The sequence below is a fragment of the Ictalurus punctatus genome, chromosome 28 (assembly GCF_001660625.3).
Source record: "Ictalurus punctatus breed USDA103 chromosome 28, Coco_2.0, whole genome shotgun sequence".
Taxonomy (NCBI): domain Eukaryota; kingdom Metazoa; phylum Chordata; class Actinopteri; order Siluriformes; family Ictaluridae; genus Ictalurus; species Ictalurus punctatus.
In genome coordinates, this window is record NC_030443.2 from 13,215,560 (window position 1) to 13,236,657 (window position 21,098).

Here is a 21,098-nt window from a genome sequence, read left to right on the forward strand (position 1 = left end):
AGCTTTTATAGCTCATCCAAAGTGCGATTGAAACATCTTTTTTAAATAAAATATGGTAGTAGTAACCACATTCTTACCTAGCTTTCATTTTTCAGTTTTAGGGATATAACGAAATATGAACACATTATATTCTCTTTTTTGTTGTTTGTTTGTTTGTTAATAAAGCTGAAAAAGGCATTTGGTTGAGATTCGAGGTGTGCATCAGGACTGGGATACCTCAGGATGAAAACAAAAAACAAAAATTCGCACAAGCAAGAGGTTTTAACTTTCACGCAGGCAAGTCGGATACAAAGCTCAAATAAAGACCAGGTTCTTTAAAATAAACATGTGATGGTCCTTAGAAACTGCCTGGTCAGGGTCACGGTGGTTCAAGTTAAGCTACGAGTTGGGTTGTTTTCCGGACAGAGCTGAAATGCATTTTCATTTTAAAACGTTCTCCGTGTACACTGGTGTTTTCAAACATTTTCCAAAAATTGCTCGTCCACATTTAAAAACGCTTACATCCCTATACTACACATGCGTAAAAACATAAGGAGCTTTGGCCTGTGTCATTTCCATCAGGCGTTTATTTAAAAATGGAAGGTTGTACAAATTGATAATAATCTTTAACAACTATCAAACTGGATAGCAGGCACAACAACTAACTACAGTACAATATCGTCCACCATCTTGTTTGTTTTGAGTTGAATGGGTCACATGACTGTGTCACAAGGCTAATAATACATCATTGTTTTTGAATGGGCCTGTCCAAATACCCACACTTGCGGTCTTTGCACTTGACCACTTGTCTACTTACATGACGTATTTCCTGTATTTGGCCCAAGTGTTCAAGTGGGAATGAAGACCGCAAGTGTGTGCAGAACTTCATTACCCGACGGGACAAACTTAGCAAGTGCAAAAATGTCGGTTCAGGTTGCGGCAGTGGTTCTCGTCGCTGTTATTATTCTTTTAAGTACTTACAATTGCAGAACATGGTGATGCAACGAACAAACAACACTAAGCTTGGACATTTTTTTAAGACCTGGGACAGTCTTGTGTACTTATTTCCTGTCACGTACACACGCTGTCAAGTGGCCAAGACCGCAAGTGCGAAAGACCACGCATAACAATTTTGTGCAATTGCGATTTCGGCTCAAGTACTCAAGTACTTTTCCGCAAAAAGCACAAAAAAACTCCGCAAATCGCTCCGCAAATTTGGAAAAAAAGCCGCAGCAAAATCAAGCTTTTTTGAAATGGACTGAAAAACACCGTCTCTGTGTGGATAGAAGGCCAAAGCGTAGAGAAAAAGCTGCGTTGTCACATTTTCTGGATTAATGTGGGTGTAGCCTTAGACCATGCTGGTAGTGCTGGCATTTCTACCTCTGGCTTTTTAACAGTGTTTTCAAGTGTTTTCCCAATAAAATAAAATAAAATAAAATAATAACTTCCTGGTTTAGGCCACGCCCACTTCAGCTTTAAAGAAAAGCACAGTATGGTTAATGCACCGTTACGTTTTTATACTGTTCTCCCCCAGCATACATAAACATACTTACATTAGATTTTCAGGATTAGTTTATACTTTTTCACTTTTACTTTTCATACTTCATTTTTTGTTTTTGAGAATACCTCAATCACACCTAAACTGGTGTCCCTGAGTACACACTTCAGCAGCCAAGCCTTTGACAAAATGCTTCCTCGCTTCAGGCAAGAACATATAATTCCCCTATAAATGCCAGACAGCTTTTAAGTGGAGTTAACTGCGATTATTCATATTGAACACCCAACAGTGCAAGCATTCAGAATCCTGTAAACACTCAAGTATGAGAAATTTCTTTGAATAATGGGCTTGGTACGTCAACAAAAAAAAAGCAAAACCATTAATCACATGCTAATAGGCCTTCACAACTAACTAGCATTTACATGTGTGGTATTTATTAAGGGAGGAGTATGATGTTTGGTTTTGGTATATTATGTGGTGCTGAAAATAACCATATTGAGACTAGGGTGTGACGATCTATCTACATAATGTCAGTTAGTTCAGAAGAGATATTACGTAGTATATATAAAACAGCAGCTCTGACAGAAGTGCCGGCTGTAATTCAGATCACATGTTTACATTAATTTACTTATCTATAGTAACAGATAATTCACAGGGATTTATATAGTGGACTAATAATAATACAATGGATTACTAATAAACAATTCTTAAAGATGTGCTGTTAAATAAAAATGTACAATCATTGATATGGTAAAGTTTTCTGTATGAAGACGTTTATGCAAGACATTTATGGAAGGAGTCTCCAGTATCAGCACAGAAACAGTAAAAAGTCTTTCTGCATTTTTTTTTTGTCTTATTAGCTTATTAAAAAGAGAGGTTGGTGATGGAATGACAGGTTGTATCTGCTATATTGTAAGTGCTAATAGGAAAAGTTGTTTTGCGGCTGTTTCATTAAACGTAACTATATATTGATGAAAAGTGTCATGTACTATTCTTTAATTAATGAAAAAAAGACGAAGAAGAAACCATTGGCAAACATGCTGAGACATGACTCCACTTTAGGGTGGTAATTGTACCACACCACGCTGTCACTGATTATTTTCCAGCATGGCTTGGAGTATTTTATTCCTAATATCAATTAAACAGTATCCTAGTCCATTAGCTAAGCTACCTTTCTTGGTGTTTAATAGCTTGCTAATTTTTGATTAGCTACAATTATATTGTAGGAAACTGTTTTCTTTCATAATGTGACTTTCCAAATGCAATGGTCAACATTACTGCTGAGTGGCTTGGCGTTTTTGGCTAAGTTGTTTTATTTTATTTCTTGATCATGTTACAGAGTACTGCAGCTCAATTTAGCTAATGTTAGCAAAGATTAGCTACCCATTCTTGTGCTGCAATGCAATGTTTCAGACTTTCAGAAGTCAGAAAAGTCCATTTGAACAGCTTTCTAAAATCCGTCACAGTCCTTTTGTATTTCTCAAGTGCTCCAAAGTTTCAACATGGCAGCAATAATAAGCAAAAAGTCAAAACAAGTCTTTAGTCTTTTGAGTTTCTTTTATGTATGCTATGCTAAATATAAACAGATCATTCAGAGAAATTCACAGAAATTCTAATGGTTTCCACTACAAATGCCATTACAAACCATCAGCTGTTAACCATTAAAACCATTACTAAATGGTTTCCATTACATCATAGGTCTTTAATAATATCCACTAGATAAAACATGTCACCAATAGAAGGCAACAAATTACCAGTAGAGACCCACATGGACCATTACAGTTTGCATTAAAACCATAACAAATTCTATGAGGGTTTCTATTGGGGGTTTTTTTCAGCAGAGTTGGTTCATTTTGTGGAAGAATTTCATTCAAACGTCAGACTTTCGTGTGTTTTTCAGTAACCATAGCCTACCATTATGTTTAAAATAAATGAAGCACTATCCAAACAACTCCTTTTGGACAATATTAGAGATCTTTTAAATTCCACACCAAAGCCAAACATATGCTAGTTCCTATAAGCCATGAACACGGCATGTTGCTAGTATGATATTTAGGCATAAACACTAATCTATTCTGTTAACTGGCTTACAAAATAATAAAACAAAACATTTGCACCGATTCTGTTGGTGGTTTTGTGTCTGGACTGTTTACTGGATAAAATTACGCTAATGGGAATCATTATCTAAATGAAAGGACCACTGACCCACTGGTGAGCTCTGATTATTCTTAGATTCAGTGCCAAGCCCATGCTAATGACTAGTCAGTACTTGTTGTGGGAAGCCAAGTTAGCATTTAGTGACTGTTTTGTATTGAGGTCTGTGCTTGCTCCACCTGGGCACGGTGACGCTAATAGGCAGGTAACAGATGGCCTGCTTCCCATCATCCCTATGGGAACAGGTGTGGATCTGCCTCTCTGTGCTGCACAATATATTGTACGTTAACTATTATTTCAGTACTAGCCTGTGCTGTTTGATATTACATAAAGCTGCAATGTGAAACCTTTAACAACATCAGAGCTGATCGATTATAAAGGTCATGAGATTTATAGCGTACTGAAACCATCTTAGACATCCCAAATGAGCTTCTGTGGCTGTTTTGATCAAGCACGTCATTCGCATGATCCGACAAACATAGTCATTTTGGTCAAAATAATGAAGGCCAATCTTTAACCAAGGCATACCATCCTAAACCAAAGGGTTCAGGAAAGGGTTTTTAATAAATTGGAAGGCATATTGAAATCAAAATACGTCGCGCTATAATGTGCAGTGTAGCCGTTTTTGAAAAAAACGGTCTGGCAGAAATGAACAAGGGGTGGAAATCAGGGGGAAAATGTTGGAGGGTGTTTTGAGTGGAAATATTTGCTCTAATCAAACAGACTAAATGATGCATTAGGAGTGGGAGATATGACAGAAATATAGTATCATATCACACTGACACATAATAACTATCATGATTAGGGTTGTTACTGTGTCACGGTTAGTTACGGTGTATGATTGGATGGTTACATCACAGTTGAGTTTTGAAAATACTGATTAAAATGCATTTCTGTCTGTTACCATCCAGTCATTTCGTGATTTCGCGATCGCAGAAATGAACGCAAAATCAAGCAAACTTCGGAGTACAGCAGATTTTGCGCAGATCATGTGATGTCATCACAACATACATTCAGTCAAAGCCCTCTTCGAATCACGTCTGTCGAACATGAACGAGCTAAAAGTTCTCATTTACCAACAAACATCACTGTGAACGGCCGTGCAACACAATTTCTTGCAATTGCCATTTCACGAGTTCAAGTAGTAACATCCATCCATTTTCTGTAATGCTTATCCTACACAGGGTTGCCGGGGAGACTGGAGCCCATCCCAGGGAACTCGAGGTACAAGGTAGGGGACACCCTGGACAGGGTGCCAACCCACCACAGGGCACAATCGTACACACATTCACACACCACGGACAATTTGGAAATGCCAATCTGCTTACACAACGCATGTCTTTGATCGGGGGAGGATACCGGAGTACCAGGAGGAAAACCCTGAAACAAGGGGTGAACATGCAAACTCTGGGCACACAGGGCAAAGGCAGGATTCGAAACCCCAACCCCAGAAGTGCACAGCAAATATGCTAACCACTGAGTCACTGTGCCCCCTAAATTCAAGTCGTTTTCTGCAAAAAAGCACAAAAACCTCACACATTTTGAAAAAGCCGCAGCAAAATCGAGCATCACAAAAAAACTCTGCGATATCCTGCATGGTTTGATCATCTAGTTATATTGTTACCTCTGCTGCCCCTCCTAGTATGTATCCTAACTTTACCTTTAACTTTCTGTGCTATTAAATGCACAGAAGAACATGGCATTATTGAACAAAACTAACCAAAACATCATTCACTAACCAAAAGAAAGTGATAAATATTGACAGCAAAATCATTTTTTATTAAAACCTTGTTCTCAAACATAAGAAAACAAAAACAATTTGATATGTGCAAAGAGACTTCTGCGCAAAATTCCATAAAAATTATTTTTACCACCGGCTTGTGCGTATTTTTACATTTCGACACCAGCTTGTGTATTTTAATATTTTAAACTATAACACCCCTGATCATGGTATGAACTGTACATTTACTAACAAACTGCCAGCAGAACAGTAGTGTTGCATCATTATTTTTTTTTGATGAAAAACTTTTCGATACTTTTATTTAATATCGACCCAAATTAATGACTTTACTCTGAAAAGGAGAAAGAATTATAACAACTCCAAATTTTAAATTAAAGACTTTAAAGGTTCAGTACAAAATTTTCGCATCAAATCAGACACCAATGAAAGTTATTGTTAAAAAAATGTTAGAAAAACGTATCACTATACCTGCAATATCTCAGAAATTATCATAATATTACTATCTTTTCATATTTTCCAGCTCTACTACACACACAATCAAGCAAACACAAACAAGTCTGGTTCAAGGAGAAGGCACGCAATAATGCTTTTCCCATACCAAAGTACTAGCAGTCTTCACTAGGGACTACAGGTCTGACAGGAAGGAACCTGACATCAACAAATGTGTGTGTGTGTGTGTGAGAGAGAGAGAGAGAGAGAGAGAGGGAGAGACAGAGAGACAGAGAGAGAGCTGGAGAGAGAGATCCTTGGCTTGCTATTTATGAGTCTGGACATAGGTCCAGTATTTTGTATAGCTGCTATTCAGTGTACAGAATCATGTTGTGAGCATGTTTGTTGTCTATGTCCCTGAGTTGATGGATGATGGAAGCCTTCTTGGAGGCCGTTTTCCTAAAACCTGCAGCAGAACATGTTGCGTAACATCTCCACCGACACACTAGGCATTTCTCCGTCTCTCTAATGACTAAACAAGAGACAAGAGGCTACCTTAAAAGCTTTGCCATGTTTCCCCTGTCCAAACCGCAACACACGACCCTGTTTCCATCACTCAAATTCAGATAGCTTTTGCATGCTCATTCCCATGATGCAGAGGGTCCCTCGACGTGTGTAACCATACTCAAAACCCCAAGACGAACACACAGGACGGAAGCAGGACAGATACGGGAATCTGCAGTATGTGGCTTGTCCGTTTAAGGTATTTGACTGGTCGGAAGCTCGATAAACAGCTCTCTTGGACTACCAATGAGTGATTTCCAAGAGCTACTGTTTGATATCCTGCAGTCTGGGACATGTTTTGAAATATTTCATATTGGATTAGGAGGGTAAGTTGGGGAGGGTAAATAATTACCTGCTAACTCTTGGGACAGTCCATGCTTCAGTTGTACAAAGATCCAAACGCATCACTATGAAGGGCCCAAGCACCGGATGTGAGACTTCCAAGGTGTTGAGACTTTTTCATTTAAGATTATTGCTTATGCTGGTGTGTTTGATAAAAACAGAAAAGCATTCAACATAAAACCTCAGCAGGCCCTGAGCGACAGGGAGGGGCAGAGAGGCTGTTATGCCTGTTATCAGTTTCCAAGGGGGGAAATACAGACAGGAAGCTCATCTGAATCAAGGGAGGGGAGCACTATCGGAAGTGTCGAGTAAACACTGCTCTCCTTTTTAATCATCCAGACTCACGGTTTTTAACTTGAGATGCTTTCATCTCGCCCTCGCCCTGACGCATCCAATATCTCAACCTCCCCCGAGTGGAGAGACAGTGGTATGTCCTCCAGAGAGAGAGAGAGAGAGCGAGAGAGCAAGAGAGAGAGAGAGAGAGAGAGAGAGAGAGAGAGAGAGAGCGATAGAAATGTAAACTATAATCAGACAATAAAACTAAACTTTAGGCAGCCACAGTGTTGAAAGAGTTGGCTAAGTCGCCAAGATTTACACTGCAAATTAAAGTATCTGAGAATAGTTCTCCCGCTTTTAACAAAGCTAACCATCACTATTGCTGAAGAAAAACTGGTCCTAGATTAGTCCACATGAGCAGACCTAATTATCCCCATTACAAAAGACTGGGTGACCTCTTTCTTGTACAAAAAAAAGAAAGATCTCCAATAGTAAAAAGCAAACTCAGATGAGAAAGTGAGCCTTTTTTGAACGACTTGGCTTCTTTTAATTGGGCCAAGAGTGGGATTAACTTCAAAAGGTGCGGTGGGCAAAACCTCAAATTTGCCCTCTTATCATCCCCCCCTCCACTGCCCATGCTTAAGCAACAGCTGCCTTTCCCCTCAAGTTCAAAGCATCCCAGAATGCACTGCGATGGCCCTGCTTCACTATAGTGGGACGGATGTGGAGCCTGCCAAGGCATCTGGCCTTTTCAAAGGTATGGGCGCAGGACCAAAGAGCCCAAGATACTGATATTGGACGAGGAGAGGGGGCACGGCAAGAGCCATAATCCCTCAGCAAAGCACTTGGCAGAGCGGCTGATATCTCGAAAATGACCTTAACGTAGTGCATGGAAGGAATGACTGGAGCATGAGTTATGGCATAAAGAAGTTATTGTTGACTCTACACTACTTAGGCTCACATTGCCAGTACATCCATAACACGGATGGCTGAACTTCTAGGTTTTAACCACTGCTTGTTGTTGTTGTTGTAGTTTCTTTGTAGTTTTTCTCTCGTGATGCTCTCAGTAGCCAAATCTCGTAAAACGATGGATCATCAAAGAATTCACTGAAATGTAGTTATTGCGATATAAAATGATTCAGAGATATAAAACTGTTCCTTTAACTATTGAACAAATTCCACAACAGTCTCAAAATCTCACATTGTAACTGTTTAAATAATCCCACCCACCTGATCTTCCCTGTTTCTATTGTTCTCTCTCTCTCTCTCTCTCTCTCTCTCTCTCTCTCTCTTCCTTTTCTTAAAACAGATTAAAAAAAGATCTCTTCATTTCTTGTGAGAATCCACACTTTCTACTAAATTCTTCTTGTTTCTACAAGTTATGAGGACAAAATAATTGCTATAAAATTACATTGTTATAGCTGGGGGGTTAAATTTGACACGGATTGCAATTAAGCCTAGTCCGAGAGCACTAAGGTGTTTTTTTTTTCATATTTTGAGCCAAATGCTCAGCAAATTTCTGAAAAGTTGGCGCGACAATTTGCAAATCGTTGTACACCCTGTTCTGAAAAGTGCCCAACAGGACGGCATAATTAAAAGAGGACCAGACAGACGCACGACGCCATACAGTGTCTTGCTATGTTATTGTTAGCTTTAATCAGCATCTTCTTTTCATTCTCAGCGAAGTGTACTATTTTTATTGCACTATCTAGGCATATTTGTGACTTGCTGATCATTTCACACAAGTTGAAAATGCGTATTAAAACAGGTTGATAAACAGTGGCTTGTGATTTCCAACACTGTTACAAAATGTTTTTTTAAAAAGAAAAAAATCATGGACCCACCGGCTATGCTTCATGCACCTATGACGGTCCCTGACCCCCATTTTGAGAACCACTAGACTTTAGGACGATCAGCAAGTCCAGCACTGATAGTAATGCAAGGCTAGCCTAAATGTACGTGTGGAAAGCCAAACTTTAAAATGAACGAAATGGAGAGACGTCCTGGAGGAATACGCCGACACTCGCTTCGTGTCGTACTTGTAACCCGAGCATGTTTTTCAATCTTCACAACAATAAAAAAAAACAACTCCCGACTATTAATATCCTGCTTTCACAAAGCAAAGTACACAATACATATATGATCTAATTCCATTCAAGACCAGAAGCTGTCCTAAGCTGCACCACCCCCAACTAAATGAAACGCATCCATTATCATTGTGTCCAATCTCCCCCCCCTCCCTCATTCACACTATTATCCACTGGATAAACGGAGAGGAATCTGTGTCCCTAAGAGACGAACTAAGGCCTAGAATAACATCTTAAGGGTGATTGTGATGGAATCGCGCTTAAGGAGATCAAAGCCGGACTTAGATGTATAATTACTGGTGGTTATGAAAACTGGCTGTCATCTTCTGCTACGGATGAGCATGTAGAATTCAGAGTAGCCCGAGGACAGTAAGGCAGCAGACACACCTAAAAAACTTTGAACGAGCGAGCAAGAAAAACAGAGATAAAAACAGAGCACGAGAGAGCTAGAGAGAAAGAGAGAGAGAGAGAGAGAGAGAGAGAGAGAGAGAGAGAGAGAGAGATAGAGATTGAGAGAGAGACAGAGACAAAGACCTTGATGCTTGGAGAAAGTGATTTGTCTTTCTTGGCCTTTCCTTCTTGATATTATCAGATATGATAATATGTGATATATGAGTTGAAATAAGTCAGCTACGCAAGTACGTTTGTTTACACCTTGCTAGATTTGAAGACGAAATAACACCACACCATGATAAATGTATCACATTCGTTGCAGGAAAGTTGCGGGGCTATGGAGTCCCGTGCGGAAGAGTAGGGATGATGTATTCCTTTCTTCTCCCTGCCTCCATCCCCTCGAGGAAAGCAACATAAAGCCGGAGCGCCCCTGCAACACGGACCTGTTGCGACAGGCCGGCGCAGCAACAAAGAGAATCTCACACAGTACAACACACTCTTTGTGCAATCAGAGAGTATCTTACTTATGAGTGGGTTATCCTTACACACATTCCTATTTGTACACAAGCCAACGTTTCTCTCTCTCTCTCTCTCTCTCTCTCAATAAATAGCAGCAGGTTTATCACAGGTACAGATTCCTTGTCAATTACGACCCCGGTATCTGGTTAGTTGTGCTGTGCCTAGTAAGCGGGGAAAAAAAACCCCAGCAGCTTGCTACTTCACAGTAAAAACTAAGGGGGAAAAACGTTATTCACTCGATTCGCAGATTGAATGCAATTTCCTAAAAGATGAGAGAAAGGATTTGTTATTTCGAAATTCCCATTTTCATCACCCAGACATTCTTTTATAGACTGAGAAGTAATTAGAAAGCATAGCCTAAGAGCACAGGCCCAAGTATTTAAAAGCCTACAGATCTCTCACCTCCACCAAAACCTGGATGGAGCAGCTGGCACACATACATAAAGACACACTCAGCCTTCACACCAGAGCTCTTGTCAACAAGCCAGCCGGAAGATCTCTTATGAGATAAAAAAGAAAAAGATACATGTGTCATCGGCTCTTTGGAGTGATAGAGTCAACACCTCTGTCATGCTCATAGTTAATGAGGAAATTGACAGTGATAATTAAAAGAGCTGGCCCAAGATTGAAAGGCGTGTGGGGGATGCTTGTGGTTTAGGATATGGCACCTCGTTCACCTGCTTGTGAGGTTTCTGCCAACACATGGAGCACCGAATGTGGCTTAGACAGCGATCTTGTCCAAACAAGATCACTCTGATTGGTGTTGCAGCACAACATATCAGGCAGGCTGATGCCTGTGATTGACTGATCTTACAGTATTTCTCACTATGAGAGCTACAACATAAACATGAGGTCATTTTTTTTATACATCATAAGCACCGAGGTTGAGGGAAAGTTCAGAATTCCAGAAGAAATATGCTGCATGAATTACATTTGCAGCAATGTGTGAAACACAGAAAAAAAATTCTGACATCTTCATCTCTTCTGCACCTACCTGCATGAGTTTCCCCTCAGCGAATCCGCTGCTGCTTCCAGCAAACACCCCTTCCAGGGTGATGGGCCCTGGGGCTTTGGGGTTGAGCAGCGTGACCTTGATGAGGGCGCGGGTCGCTGACACCTCCAGGCCCGCATGGCCCAGCGCCACCTGCAGGGCAGCCGTGATCAGCCACGGCCAGAGCCCGGCCAGGCGCTGTGCGGCGAGCCTCATTGACCCAGCTGCAGCTTCGGGGCCCGGGCACGCATAACGCACTGTTTCAGAACCACTGGCACACTGAGAAAATCACCAGGGTCCGTCTGGGTGCCTCAACACGGCCGGACTTGAGATGCAACTCTATTTCCTTGAACTTCTGAAGGATTTCAATTAGCACGAGAAGAAGTCTGCTTCGGACCCGAGACATGTGCATGGAAAAGGCAAATCCTTAAGTAATGACAGCTCTCGCAAGAGCTCTGGAAAAGCAGTAATCATTGTTAAAGTGAACAAATAATATGCATCAAATGTGACATCACTTTCTGCTGGAACATGAGTGCTAATTAAATGGCCATTAACTAGTGCTGGATATCCTGTGTCAGTGAAAGCACTGACTGGAAGCAGGACTCGTAACGTGTGCATCGAACTTCTCCAGTCATCAGAATTCCCAGTACGCTTTACTCAGTCCAGTGAAAGCAGGCACCAGATTTCAGGCAGCCAGAAAGCTTTGGATCTCTCCGTCCTAATCGTGCACTCATAGATCTCCATTAGATGGTGTTACATTTCGGCGGTTATGCATTCACTTCGAATTCAACAGGTGGCCTGATCATAACTCGGTTATCCGAAGCCGACAACTCTCCAAAGCTGCGTCATGCAAACGGACGCAGAACGTGAACCTGAACGCGTGACTTCCCTTCGGGCTTCACGCGCTCCGTTACACCGGCGGTTCCGTACTGCTGAAATGGAATATTCGGTTACTGTGTATCAGATTGTTCCGCCTTGATCAAGCGAAGGTTTGTTTAGTCCTGGTTGTGGTGTAAAAAAAAAAATAAAATAAAATAAAAAATAGTGAATGAATCGCTGTCCGCAATCAGGTGCGATTCCTACACGTCGAACCGGGCAGTCGGTCTCCACACGTTCCTCCAGCCGTCATATTAAACCTGCTCACAGTTTCCACCCCCGGCCCAAAACAAACAAACAAACAAACAAACAAAAACAATCCAGCAGTTGGAAGTTCTGCGCACAAGCCTGAGATCCTTCTACAAGCCGTGTGTCGCAGAGGAAAGTCTCCGTAAACACGCGGTCGGAGAGTTGTTCAGTGGTGAAGTGTGTGTGAGGCGTGAGGACAGGGCTGCGGGGTGTGTGAAAAGAAGTTCAAAAAGTGTGTGTAGAAGCGAGCCCGAGTCTCCCTCCCTGGGGATCTCAGGGAGCAGGTCTACCTGTTGCTCACTGACTGTGTCTGCGTGGTGTGTGTGTGTGTGTGTGTGAGAGAGAGAGAGAGTGTGTGTGTGTGTGTGTGTGTGTGTGACAGAGGGTGGAGCAGAAGCCATATTAAACATCACTTTGACGACGCGCGGCGCCGTTTAGTGGACACACTGAGATACTTCTGACAAACAATCCCTGTAATAATATCAAATGTATAAATATAAACATGTCCTGGTTCACATTACATTTGATCATATCACACATATTTACATTTATAGCATTTGGCAGACGCCCATTTCTACAGCTGAGCAGTTGATGGTTAAGGGCCTTGCTCAAGGGCCCAACAGTGACAGCTATAGAGCTATAGGACGTACTGGGATTTGAACGCATGGCATTCTGATCAGAGGTCCAGCGTCTTAAGGTACGTTCAGACATCCAGCGACTCGCAGCGACAAAGCGACCGGAGGCCGTTCAATTTTTAACGAGAACTGACGGCTTCTGGCAACTTTTTGCAAATTTGGAGTGAAATGTTGCGGCGACTTCCGATAGGAGTGAGGACAGTAGAGCGCACGTGATCAGTGATCTGCCATGCTGTCTGCGAATTGTTTGGGGGACCCAGACAGTCTGGCGCTTTCGCTGCAGATAGATAGCTGCAATGGCAAAGAGCACAACTTGCTTCTTCTTCATCTTTTGGATTTGATGCATATATACACTGGTGAATTTGGTATACAAACACTCCCTCCAGAATGTTTCATTTTAGCAGTAAGGAAACTGGTTTGCTGTCAGAGGTGGAATGCGAGTTGCGTCACCCACTGACAAATGTTACTATGGCAAACAGTATTAGGAACGCCTACTGGCGACATAGTACAGCAGTGATAAAATTGATGTACGTGTGAACATACCTTTAAAGTGCACCTATTATGGTTTTGAAACGTGGGGTGGGGCTTTTTGTTACAAACCCATCCATCTATCCATCTTCTACCGCTTACTCCTTTCCAGGGTCACAGGGAACCTGGAGCCTATCCCAGGGAGCGTCAGGCACAAGGGTACACCTTGGACATGGTGCCAGTCCATTGCAATGCACATAAACACATATACACCTTCACACACCCATTCATACACTACGGACACTTTAGACACACCAATCAGCCTACCATGCATGTCTTTGGACGAGGAAACTGGAGTACCCGGAGGAAACCCCCTCAGCACGGGGAGAACATGCAAACTCCGCACACACATGGCCCCGGCAGGACTCGAACCCCCGACCCTGGAGGTGTGAGGCGAACCACTAAGCCACCGTGCTCCCTTGTTACAAACCTAAGTAGGTTAATACAGGAAGTAAGTCTGGAATTACTAACGACTCGTTTCAGCTCTTCAGAATCGATTCCTTCTTTTGGGAGTCAATAACTCTGCTTTGCAGACTTTTCACATGCACAAACAGTTCTATAAAACACTCCATGAAAGGTAATATTTGAAAAACCATAATAGGCGCACTTTAACCACTGCACTGGAACATTACATCATATTACATTTTGTAAATTCACATCCTATGAGACTTTTTGAAGGACCACCTCCAACTGTATGTCCCCTAGAATTATCACTACCCCCCCCCCCCCCCCCCCCCCAACCCACAAGCAATACTCCTGAACACATGAATTAACTCTAAGTATTTAAAAGAATTTATTCCACACCAGTAAATTCTTAAATCTGATTGGTCAGAAGGTGTTGGTTAATTTTCTTTACAGCAGTTTCTATAATAACGACTTACACAGGGACCTGCATGGCCGATGCGTCACATAAACAGATAAAAAATGTGGGTAATTGTTGATGTGGTGGTGATTTCTGTAAGGAAAGGTTGATTAGGCATATTTGGAAGGAGTCTCCAGTGTCAGCACTTTGTAACAGTCAGAGGTTAAGTGGTTAGTTTAACTTTTCAGAACAGAGCGTTTGTGCTTTCTTCGTAACATGACGAGTTGCATTCTTTTTTGTCGATTAACTTCATGGCAGAAAAAATAAACTATACTGAGATCATGACATAAGTCAGAAACTAAACAGGAACTAGCTTGTCTCATGGATGTTCCAGAACATTAAATGTAACTATAAATGGATTTTAAAAAGTATGACATGTTATTTATTAATAGATGTAATAAACATTATTAAGATATCATTATAAATAATGTAAGATTGTTGCGGTATAAGAGGAACAAAACACTTTTCAATGTGCTGTTGTTGGAAAATAATCAACTTCAGTAGCCACTTCGTATCAGGGAACATCTCACACTATCCTGCCATTGATTATTTTCCAAGAACAATATGCCCCATTATGTTTTATTCCTTACATGATGAATTGTTACCTTTGGATGTGATTGGTGTAGAGGGAAGAACGTAAGGGAAAGGGGGAATCCCTACCACCTCCAAATACTCAAATATTGTGCCTACTCAAATAAGAGCATAACAAATGTTTCCGTCTTCTGTATTTGTGTGTTCTAATTCAAAATGATCGCATCAGTCCAAATTTCATTTCATGCTTAGTAAATATTTCAGAAATATAGTTTAATGGTATGTTCATTACCAAGAATTAATGTGCTCACGTTACAGATTTGAATAAAGTTGTATAAATCTACTTCTTCGTTTTTTTTTTGTTTTGTTTTTTTGCTTAATTGCGACTTTTCAAATCAGATTAGAGACACTTTCGATTTGTTTTCTTTTTTATATCACACTTTATTGCACGTACTGTACATTATTTACCTCTCATCTGGACCCTCTCCCACACTCACATTTCTCTGGGCACAGATATAACTGATTCTGGCATTTTATTTATTTATTTATTTATTCATTTACCTTCAACTTATTCAACCATTGAAGATTGTTTGTGAATTACAATATATGTGGATCATGCATGTAATGTTATGTGTTTTTGAAATGCAAGTGCACAGAGGTCTATTCACACTCAGGGTGCTTTTACTCCTAATAGTAGTTTTGCCTTGTCCAAATCAGAGTGAAATGTGGTACATACAATGTACATGTAACATGTTTGGTTCATTTAGTGCAGAGTAAAAACTGTGCAAGTGAAAGAGTCCTTACAAACATAAAATGTGAACCACAACAGAAAAATTGAGAAACTGAGCAATAAAGCTTGTGATATGAATACAGCCTTTGTCTCTTGGCACTTTTTTATCACTGCTGGCTTCTTTAACAGCTCTGTGTTTGGATTGTATTACGACCCATTTCTAGGTCACTTTGTACAAAAGTGTCTGCCAAGTAAATAAATGTCAATCTAAACCACTATTCTTGTTTGGAGAAAAATAAAACGTGAAAATGTTGTGAAGGTGTCTCCTCATTGGCTGTTCTAGCTTATACTGTTTGTATATCATTCCAGTTTTTCCGGTGTAAGTGCCTTGTGCTCAGCATGACTGGGATATTTATATATTTATATTTATAAAAGTAATTGGACAATTTACTTATAAGCAGTTTGATGGCTAAGTGTGGCCTGTTTCCTTGTTATTCCATGACACTTAAGGAGATAAAAAGGTCTGAAATTGATTCCAAGTGCTGAATTTTCATTTGGTAGCTTATAATAATAAATTAACATTATCATTCACAGTTACATTAATTGTAGCTATAAAAGGTTAAAAATTAAGACATTTTGTTCATTAATAATAAAAAATAGTAGTAGCTGGCAAATGGTTTTGGGATAATAAGAATAAAACACCTCAGGACGAGCTGATATTGGAAAATAATCAACTGTGTTGTGATAACAGTATCTCCGCTTCACACCAGGCTGCATCACTCCACCCAGCTGTTAATTATTTTCCTATGTTTGATTACTAAACAACTTGTAGTTGCTTTGGCATTACATAATGTTCTCAGTTCAAAGCACTTTGTAAGGTCTGACCAGTCTCTGTGACTTAAACCTCTGTGGCACTGTGTATTGTTTTGTACATGTTCTACACCACTATCACACCACAAATAACTCTGAGGTATACCGCTGCATATTCAGTAATGTACTGCATTCCGATTTTTTTCAGTTTTATTTTTGGATATCAGAGCATTGCTCACAGCTTATTTACAATATCTCACCAAGTGAGTGGATAGAAACGACAAGATCTAAGATAAAATCACTTTAATACATTTCATGCATCAAGTGCTTCAGCAGTGCATGCTTTAAAATACAGTTAGAATTTGTTACTAAGACAAGTTGGCATTAAAATATCACTTGTTCAATTCACTGAATCAAACTACCACTAAAATTATATTTAAATCTAAACAGTATTATAAATACATAAAAAGATTTTTTTGCAAGTTATCTTAAATAAAAGATTTATGTACAAATGGTAAATTTATACAAATTTGGCATGTTATTTAAAATAAAAGATTATCCTTGAGGGGAAAAAAACCCCCGATGCAATAAAATAAAAGAGCTGTTTGATAAGTTATCATTCATGTCTTCAATATGCACAGGCATCTAAAGGAAATACTAAAGTTCATTTTGATCATTAAAAGCTGTGCTAGCTATAGCTGCATTTCAAACCCTGTGTAATAATCTAGAATAATTACGAAAGGAATCGAACCGGTTTTTTTTTTTATATAGAAACTCATAATCATCTACTCAAGAGTGACTTGTTGTCAGGAAATGGAATAAAGGCATTCACTCAACCATACATTTTCAATCATTACACATCAAATAAAAATGAGGTGGCTACTCAAACTGTCTTCACAGGTGACTTTTCATTGGTGGGCAGATTGGAGGAAGCAGCAGAAGCCTGAATAAGGAGAAAACACAACACACACAATGCTTATAAGTACACCACATAAACTCAACACCTCACAGACAGCTCTGTTTTCTTTTGTTCCCTGGTATCCAAATGCCATGGTCACATTTTTCTCTTTAACTGTTGCTGTATAGTTCAACAGAAGTTGCCTTCTTGATCACCTCCAAAAGCAAACAAGCTCCACTTGCCCTACTTAGACCAGATTTTTAAAAAATAACTAAAATATTTTATTGCGAGATGAATAGGCAGAGTATAGCCTATATGCGTCTGATTGCTTGCTGAAAGAGGAAACCAGAGACTAAAAAAAATGGACAACTTTTCAGCTGTGTTCTGTCATACTCCGTTCATGTAAAAGCAGGTGTAAAGAACAGGATTAAGTTTAGAGCTCGCTTAATAAATAGTATAGATTAACAACAGTTTACCAGCTGAATGGCAACACACACTGATCAAGTGAATAAACTTGGTGATGGATTCAAACTTTTGGACTTTATAGTACATATAGCATACATTATACAGAGTACATTATTAGCACAGCTACTCTGGGATGTTCTTGATGTGGACCATCTAATCTCATCTGCTACTTTCTGTCTATTCTGACCTGCATTTCATCTGCCACATTGAATACAGTGTCCAGGTTCACGTAACTCTTCCTGAGATCTGGAGCGTCACCTGCTTGAAAGTTTGGATTCTGACCAGTGCATTGGAAGTAGCTGACTGAGAAGTCCTGGACAATAAGTAAAATTCTGTTACAATATGCATCAAGGTTTTCTTCTTCTTCTTTTTTTTTTTTTGACTTCCCAACATTACCATCACACTGTGACATGTATCATCAAACCTATGTCAGTTTCTCTAAGACAATTTCTTCTGATCAGTACATAAACTAAAAAAGTTTCTCAGCTCTTACAGGGTAATAGCCACAGTGAGCGTAGGAGGCAGCTGGCTGTTGGGAATATGGAATATTTGAATCATAAAAGCCTGGGCTATAGCACTGATACACTGAAAAACACACACACACACACACACACACACACACACACACACACACACACACACACACACACACACAAAACAATAATGGTTATCAAACGACTCAATGTTTGGTAACATTTTAACAACATCTCACTAATGCGTTATTCTGGAATAATATTAAAATACAATAAAGCTCCTAGAGCCCCTCTTTTGTTAAGCCCTTGCCTACTGTACTAAATGGCATGTTGAAAGATCAAGATTTAAAATAGTTGTGTTATAAAGACTAAATGGACATCGAAAGAGATCACATGCAGTGTAAAGCCTGACCGATATATTGGCCGAATTAAGGTTCTATTCAATTATCGGTATCAACAGAAATCATGCTCATTAAGCACCACTAATATCACTTTAACTATTCTATATGAAAAACCATATGTGAATGTGTTTTCAAACAAAAGCCAAACACACTGCCAAGCACAAGGCAGCGCTAATCACTCGTATTTAGTTAAAAAGCAGTTTATGCAAGGCATTGTGGGACTTGCTGGATATGGTGCCTGTTTATAGAACTAAAGACATAAAGAAAAGTCATGTTCTGAAAATGGACTGTGATATTGTTGATGTTACACTCTGTAGTTACACCAAAACCATTTTTTATACTGAAAAAGTTTGAGGTGATATAACGATGGACACATTCAAGTAAAAGTATTAGCTGCTAGATAGATATTATTATTTTCTAGATAGATATTTAAATCCGGCAAGCACAACTTGTATGTAATATATAACAGAATTATATTGACTGATATTATCGGAATTTACTGTATATTTCTTCAAAATCTTTATTTGTGACACAATTTGGATAGATACAATGACACTAGTGCAGGTGAAACACCAACACTGAAATTGTGAAACAGTGGACTGGGCATGCAACCAAAGTGTAGGTCAGAATAATGCACTGCACTACTGTATTTGCTATAGTAGCATGCAATTGGAATGTATAGCAGGCTTATAGTAATTGAACTATTATACTATTCATCACCTGGTGAGTAAAATCTGTACAATGATTGATGAGGTATGAAGGCACCTAACATCGCAGTAGGCACTGCACTTTGGGAGCCATAATGCATATGCATGGGGCTGGATGGACGTGCACATGGCAGAGAGTCCATCGGGAAGTGGTGGAACACAGATCCCGGATCGCCAATGCCCATTACAAATTCTTGGGAGGGTTTTGGTGTTCTCTCACACTCCTTCACCCGCTGAAAGTCATTTCCGCGATGGTGGTAAGGCGTTCTCTGATGTTCATCAAAGACTGAACCTAAACCTAAACAAATACAGACAAGTCAGATATTAATAAATAAAGAGTAATAAAAGTTCAGATAGCTGGCACTCTGTAAGCTGTACTTTTCTTTGTCTCTTTTCTCTACAAATTCTTACAGATGACTGACCTTTTAGCCCCCTAAGGCTATGAAGGGAATAGTGAAATAGTAGTTTTGCCTATTCAGTCTTTCAAAGGACCTGGGCTAAAAAAAAAAAAAAAGTTTCTAGAGAATGCGAGAAAGCAGGTCCAAAGAGTCTGCACATGCACAGGGGGCCCAGAAATCAGTGGACTATGCTTGAGGGTAGGTTGCATTATGTCCTACCTTTTTCAAATTAGGAAGCACATATTTTTTAAAAATAAATTCTAATCATTCTTTCTATTTCCTCGCTCAGCAAAAAAATTAGTTTTTCTAAATAGACAGTTTCCCGAGTGCGAGAGGTACTTCGGCTAATACAGTGGTGTACCGGATAGTATTTCCTCCATATACTGTAGATTCAAGTCCCCTGGTTCAACCCTCATGTTACTGTCTGCGTGGAATGTCTGTACATGTTTTCCTCATGAGTTTCCTCTGGGTTCTCCAGTTTCCTCCTACTTTCTCCAAAAACATGCCGGTAAGTGGATTGGTTATGCTAAATTGCCCCTAGGTGTGAATGTGTGTGTGTAATGGACCGCCGTTCCAAACAGGGCACCCAGTTTTCTAGGAATCGGCTCTAGATCCACCGTGAACTTGACCAGGATAAAGCGGTTACTGAAGATGAATGAATAAATATATTTTGTACTGCCCGTTCTTGTTGAAGACTTTACCAACCATTTTTCATCGCATCAGGTGAATTCAGCAACGGATAATGGAAAGGCCTGAATGACTGTCTGGGCATCTCTATCCCATCGGCAAGCCTGGCCTTGTTTAGAGCCGTGAGTCGCTTCAGGTTGACCAGAAGCTCCGGGTTCGCACGTTTGAAGTTTGGGTTGTGATAATGGTGCGTCTGAGCATAGATGGAAGTGCTGTCGAGTTGCTTCTCTGAGACCTCAAAGTCTGGGCGCATTTTCCTAAAGCCGTAAAGGTTTAGCTGACGAACGAAACTGGTGAAGTCTGTTGTTTTGAAGTACTGTCTCATCTGGCTTTTAGAAGAAAACAGCACTTCAGCTTCGAAGGTTCTCTGATCGATGAGTATTCCTTCCCCAGTTTCGTCCCAGCAGATTGAACAAATCTGTGGATGGTTCACCAAATGCCATAATTTGCTGGGGAAGTGGTTGGAGTTGATCTTTATGGTGGAGCCTGTTTTATCGATTTCCATAGCAGATAACGAATTTGTAACCAGCTGGGTGAAAACAGACAGGAGCTCAGTGTTAGTGAACTGTAATTTATTTATCTAGACATTTGCAAATGAACTAGATTGTCACAGTTGCTCTCTAGTGCTAACTAGTTAGAAAATTTGTCCGTTAGAGTTTGCTAGCCTCCTGACTGGAAAAATAATAACAAAAATAGACCCAAAGTCATTTCTATAAGAATTATACTATCAAACGGGGTTCATTTATTATATATCTGACATATACCTGTTATTTTGGTTCCTTTTGGACGTTCTCTGTTCTCACCGATTCTCGGAACTGTTAAAACTATTCGGGAACCGTTACGCACCGTTTTAAATTTAATAGTATACAAGTGGA

The 21,098-nt window shown here is 40.0% G+C and overlaps 2 protein-coding genes across 6 annotated transcripts in view; both read right to left on the reverse strand.

Annotated features, from left to right (window-relative positions):
• The window catches only part of LOC108260261 (E3 ubiquitin-protein ligase RNF43), a 113,210-nt gene extending 100,774 nt beyond the window's left edge, over window positions 1-12,436 (reverse strand). For both annotated transcript variants that reach the window (XM_017460380.3, XM_017460379.3), the window contains exon 1: window positions 10,977-12,436. In XM_017460380.3, coding sequence (XP_017315869.1) covers window positions 10,977-11,189 — 213 coding nt within the window. In that variant the 5' untranslated portion in view covers window positions 11,190-12,436. The remainder of the gene's footprint in view (window positions 1-10,976) is intronic.
• A 4,048-nt stretch (window positions 12,437-16,484) lies between these two features.
• On the reverse strand, window positions 16,485-21,067 carry hsf5 (heat shock transcription factor family member 5). 4 transcript variants are annotated; one of them, XM_017460382.3, is made up of 6 exons: window positions 20,988-21,067; window positions 20,242-20,752; window positions 19,197-19,436; window positions 18,051-18,142; window positions 17,745-17,870; window positions 16,486-17,137 (listed from the first exon to the last, which is right to left on the reverse strand). In XM_017460382.3, the coding sequence occupies exons 2-6, from the start codon at window positions 20,726-20,728 to the stop codon at window positions 17,078-17,080; spliced, it is 1,005 nt and encodes a 334-aa protein (XP_017315871.1). In that variant the 5' UTR covers window positions 20,729-20,752; window positions 20,988-21,067; the 3' UTR covers window positions 16,486-17,077. The 4 variants fall into 4 exon arrangements, 3 of the variants coding, with proteins under 3 accessions (XP_053533130.1, XP_017315871.1, XP_017315870.1); XM_017460381.3 differs by having other exon boundaries at window positions 19,152-19,436; XM_053677155.1 differs by lacking the exon at window positions 18,051-18,142 and having other exon boundaries at window positions 16,485-17,137; window positions 17,745-17,860; window positions 19,152-19,436.
• Window positions 21,068-21,098: the final 31 nt, after the last annotated feature.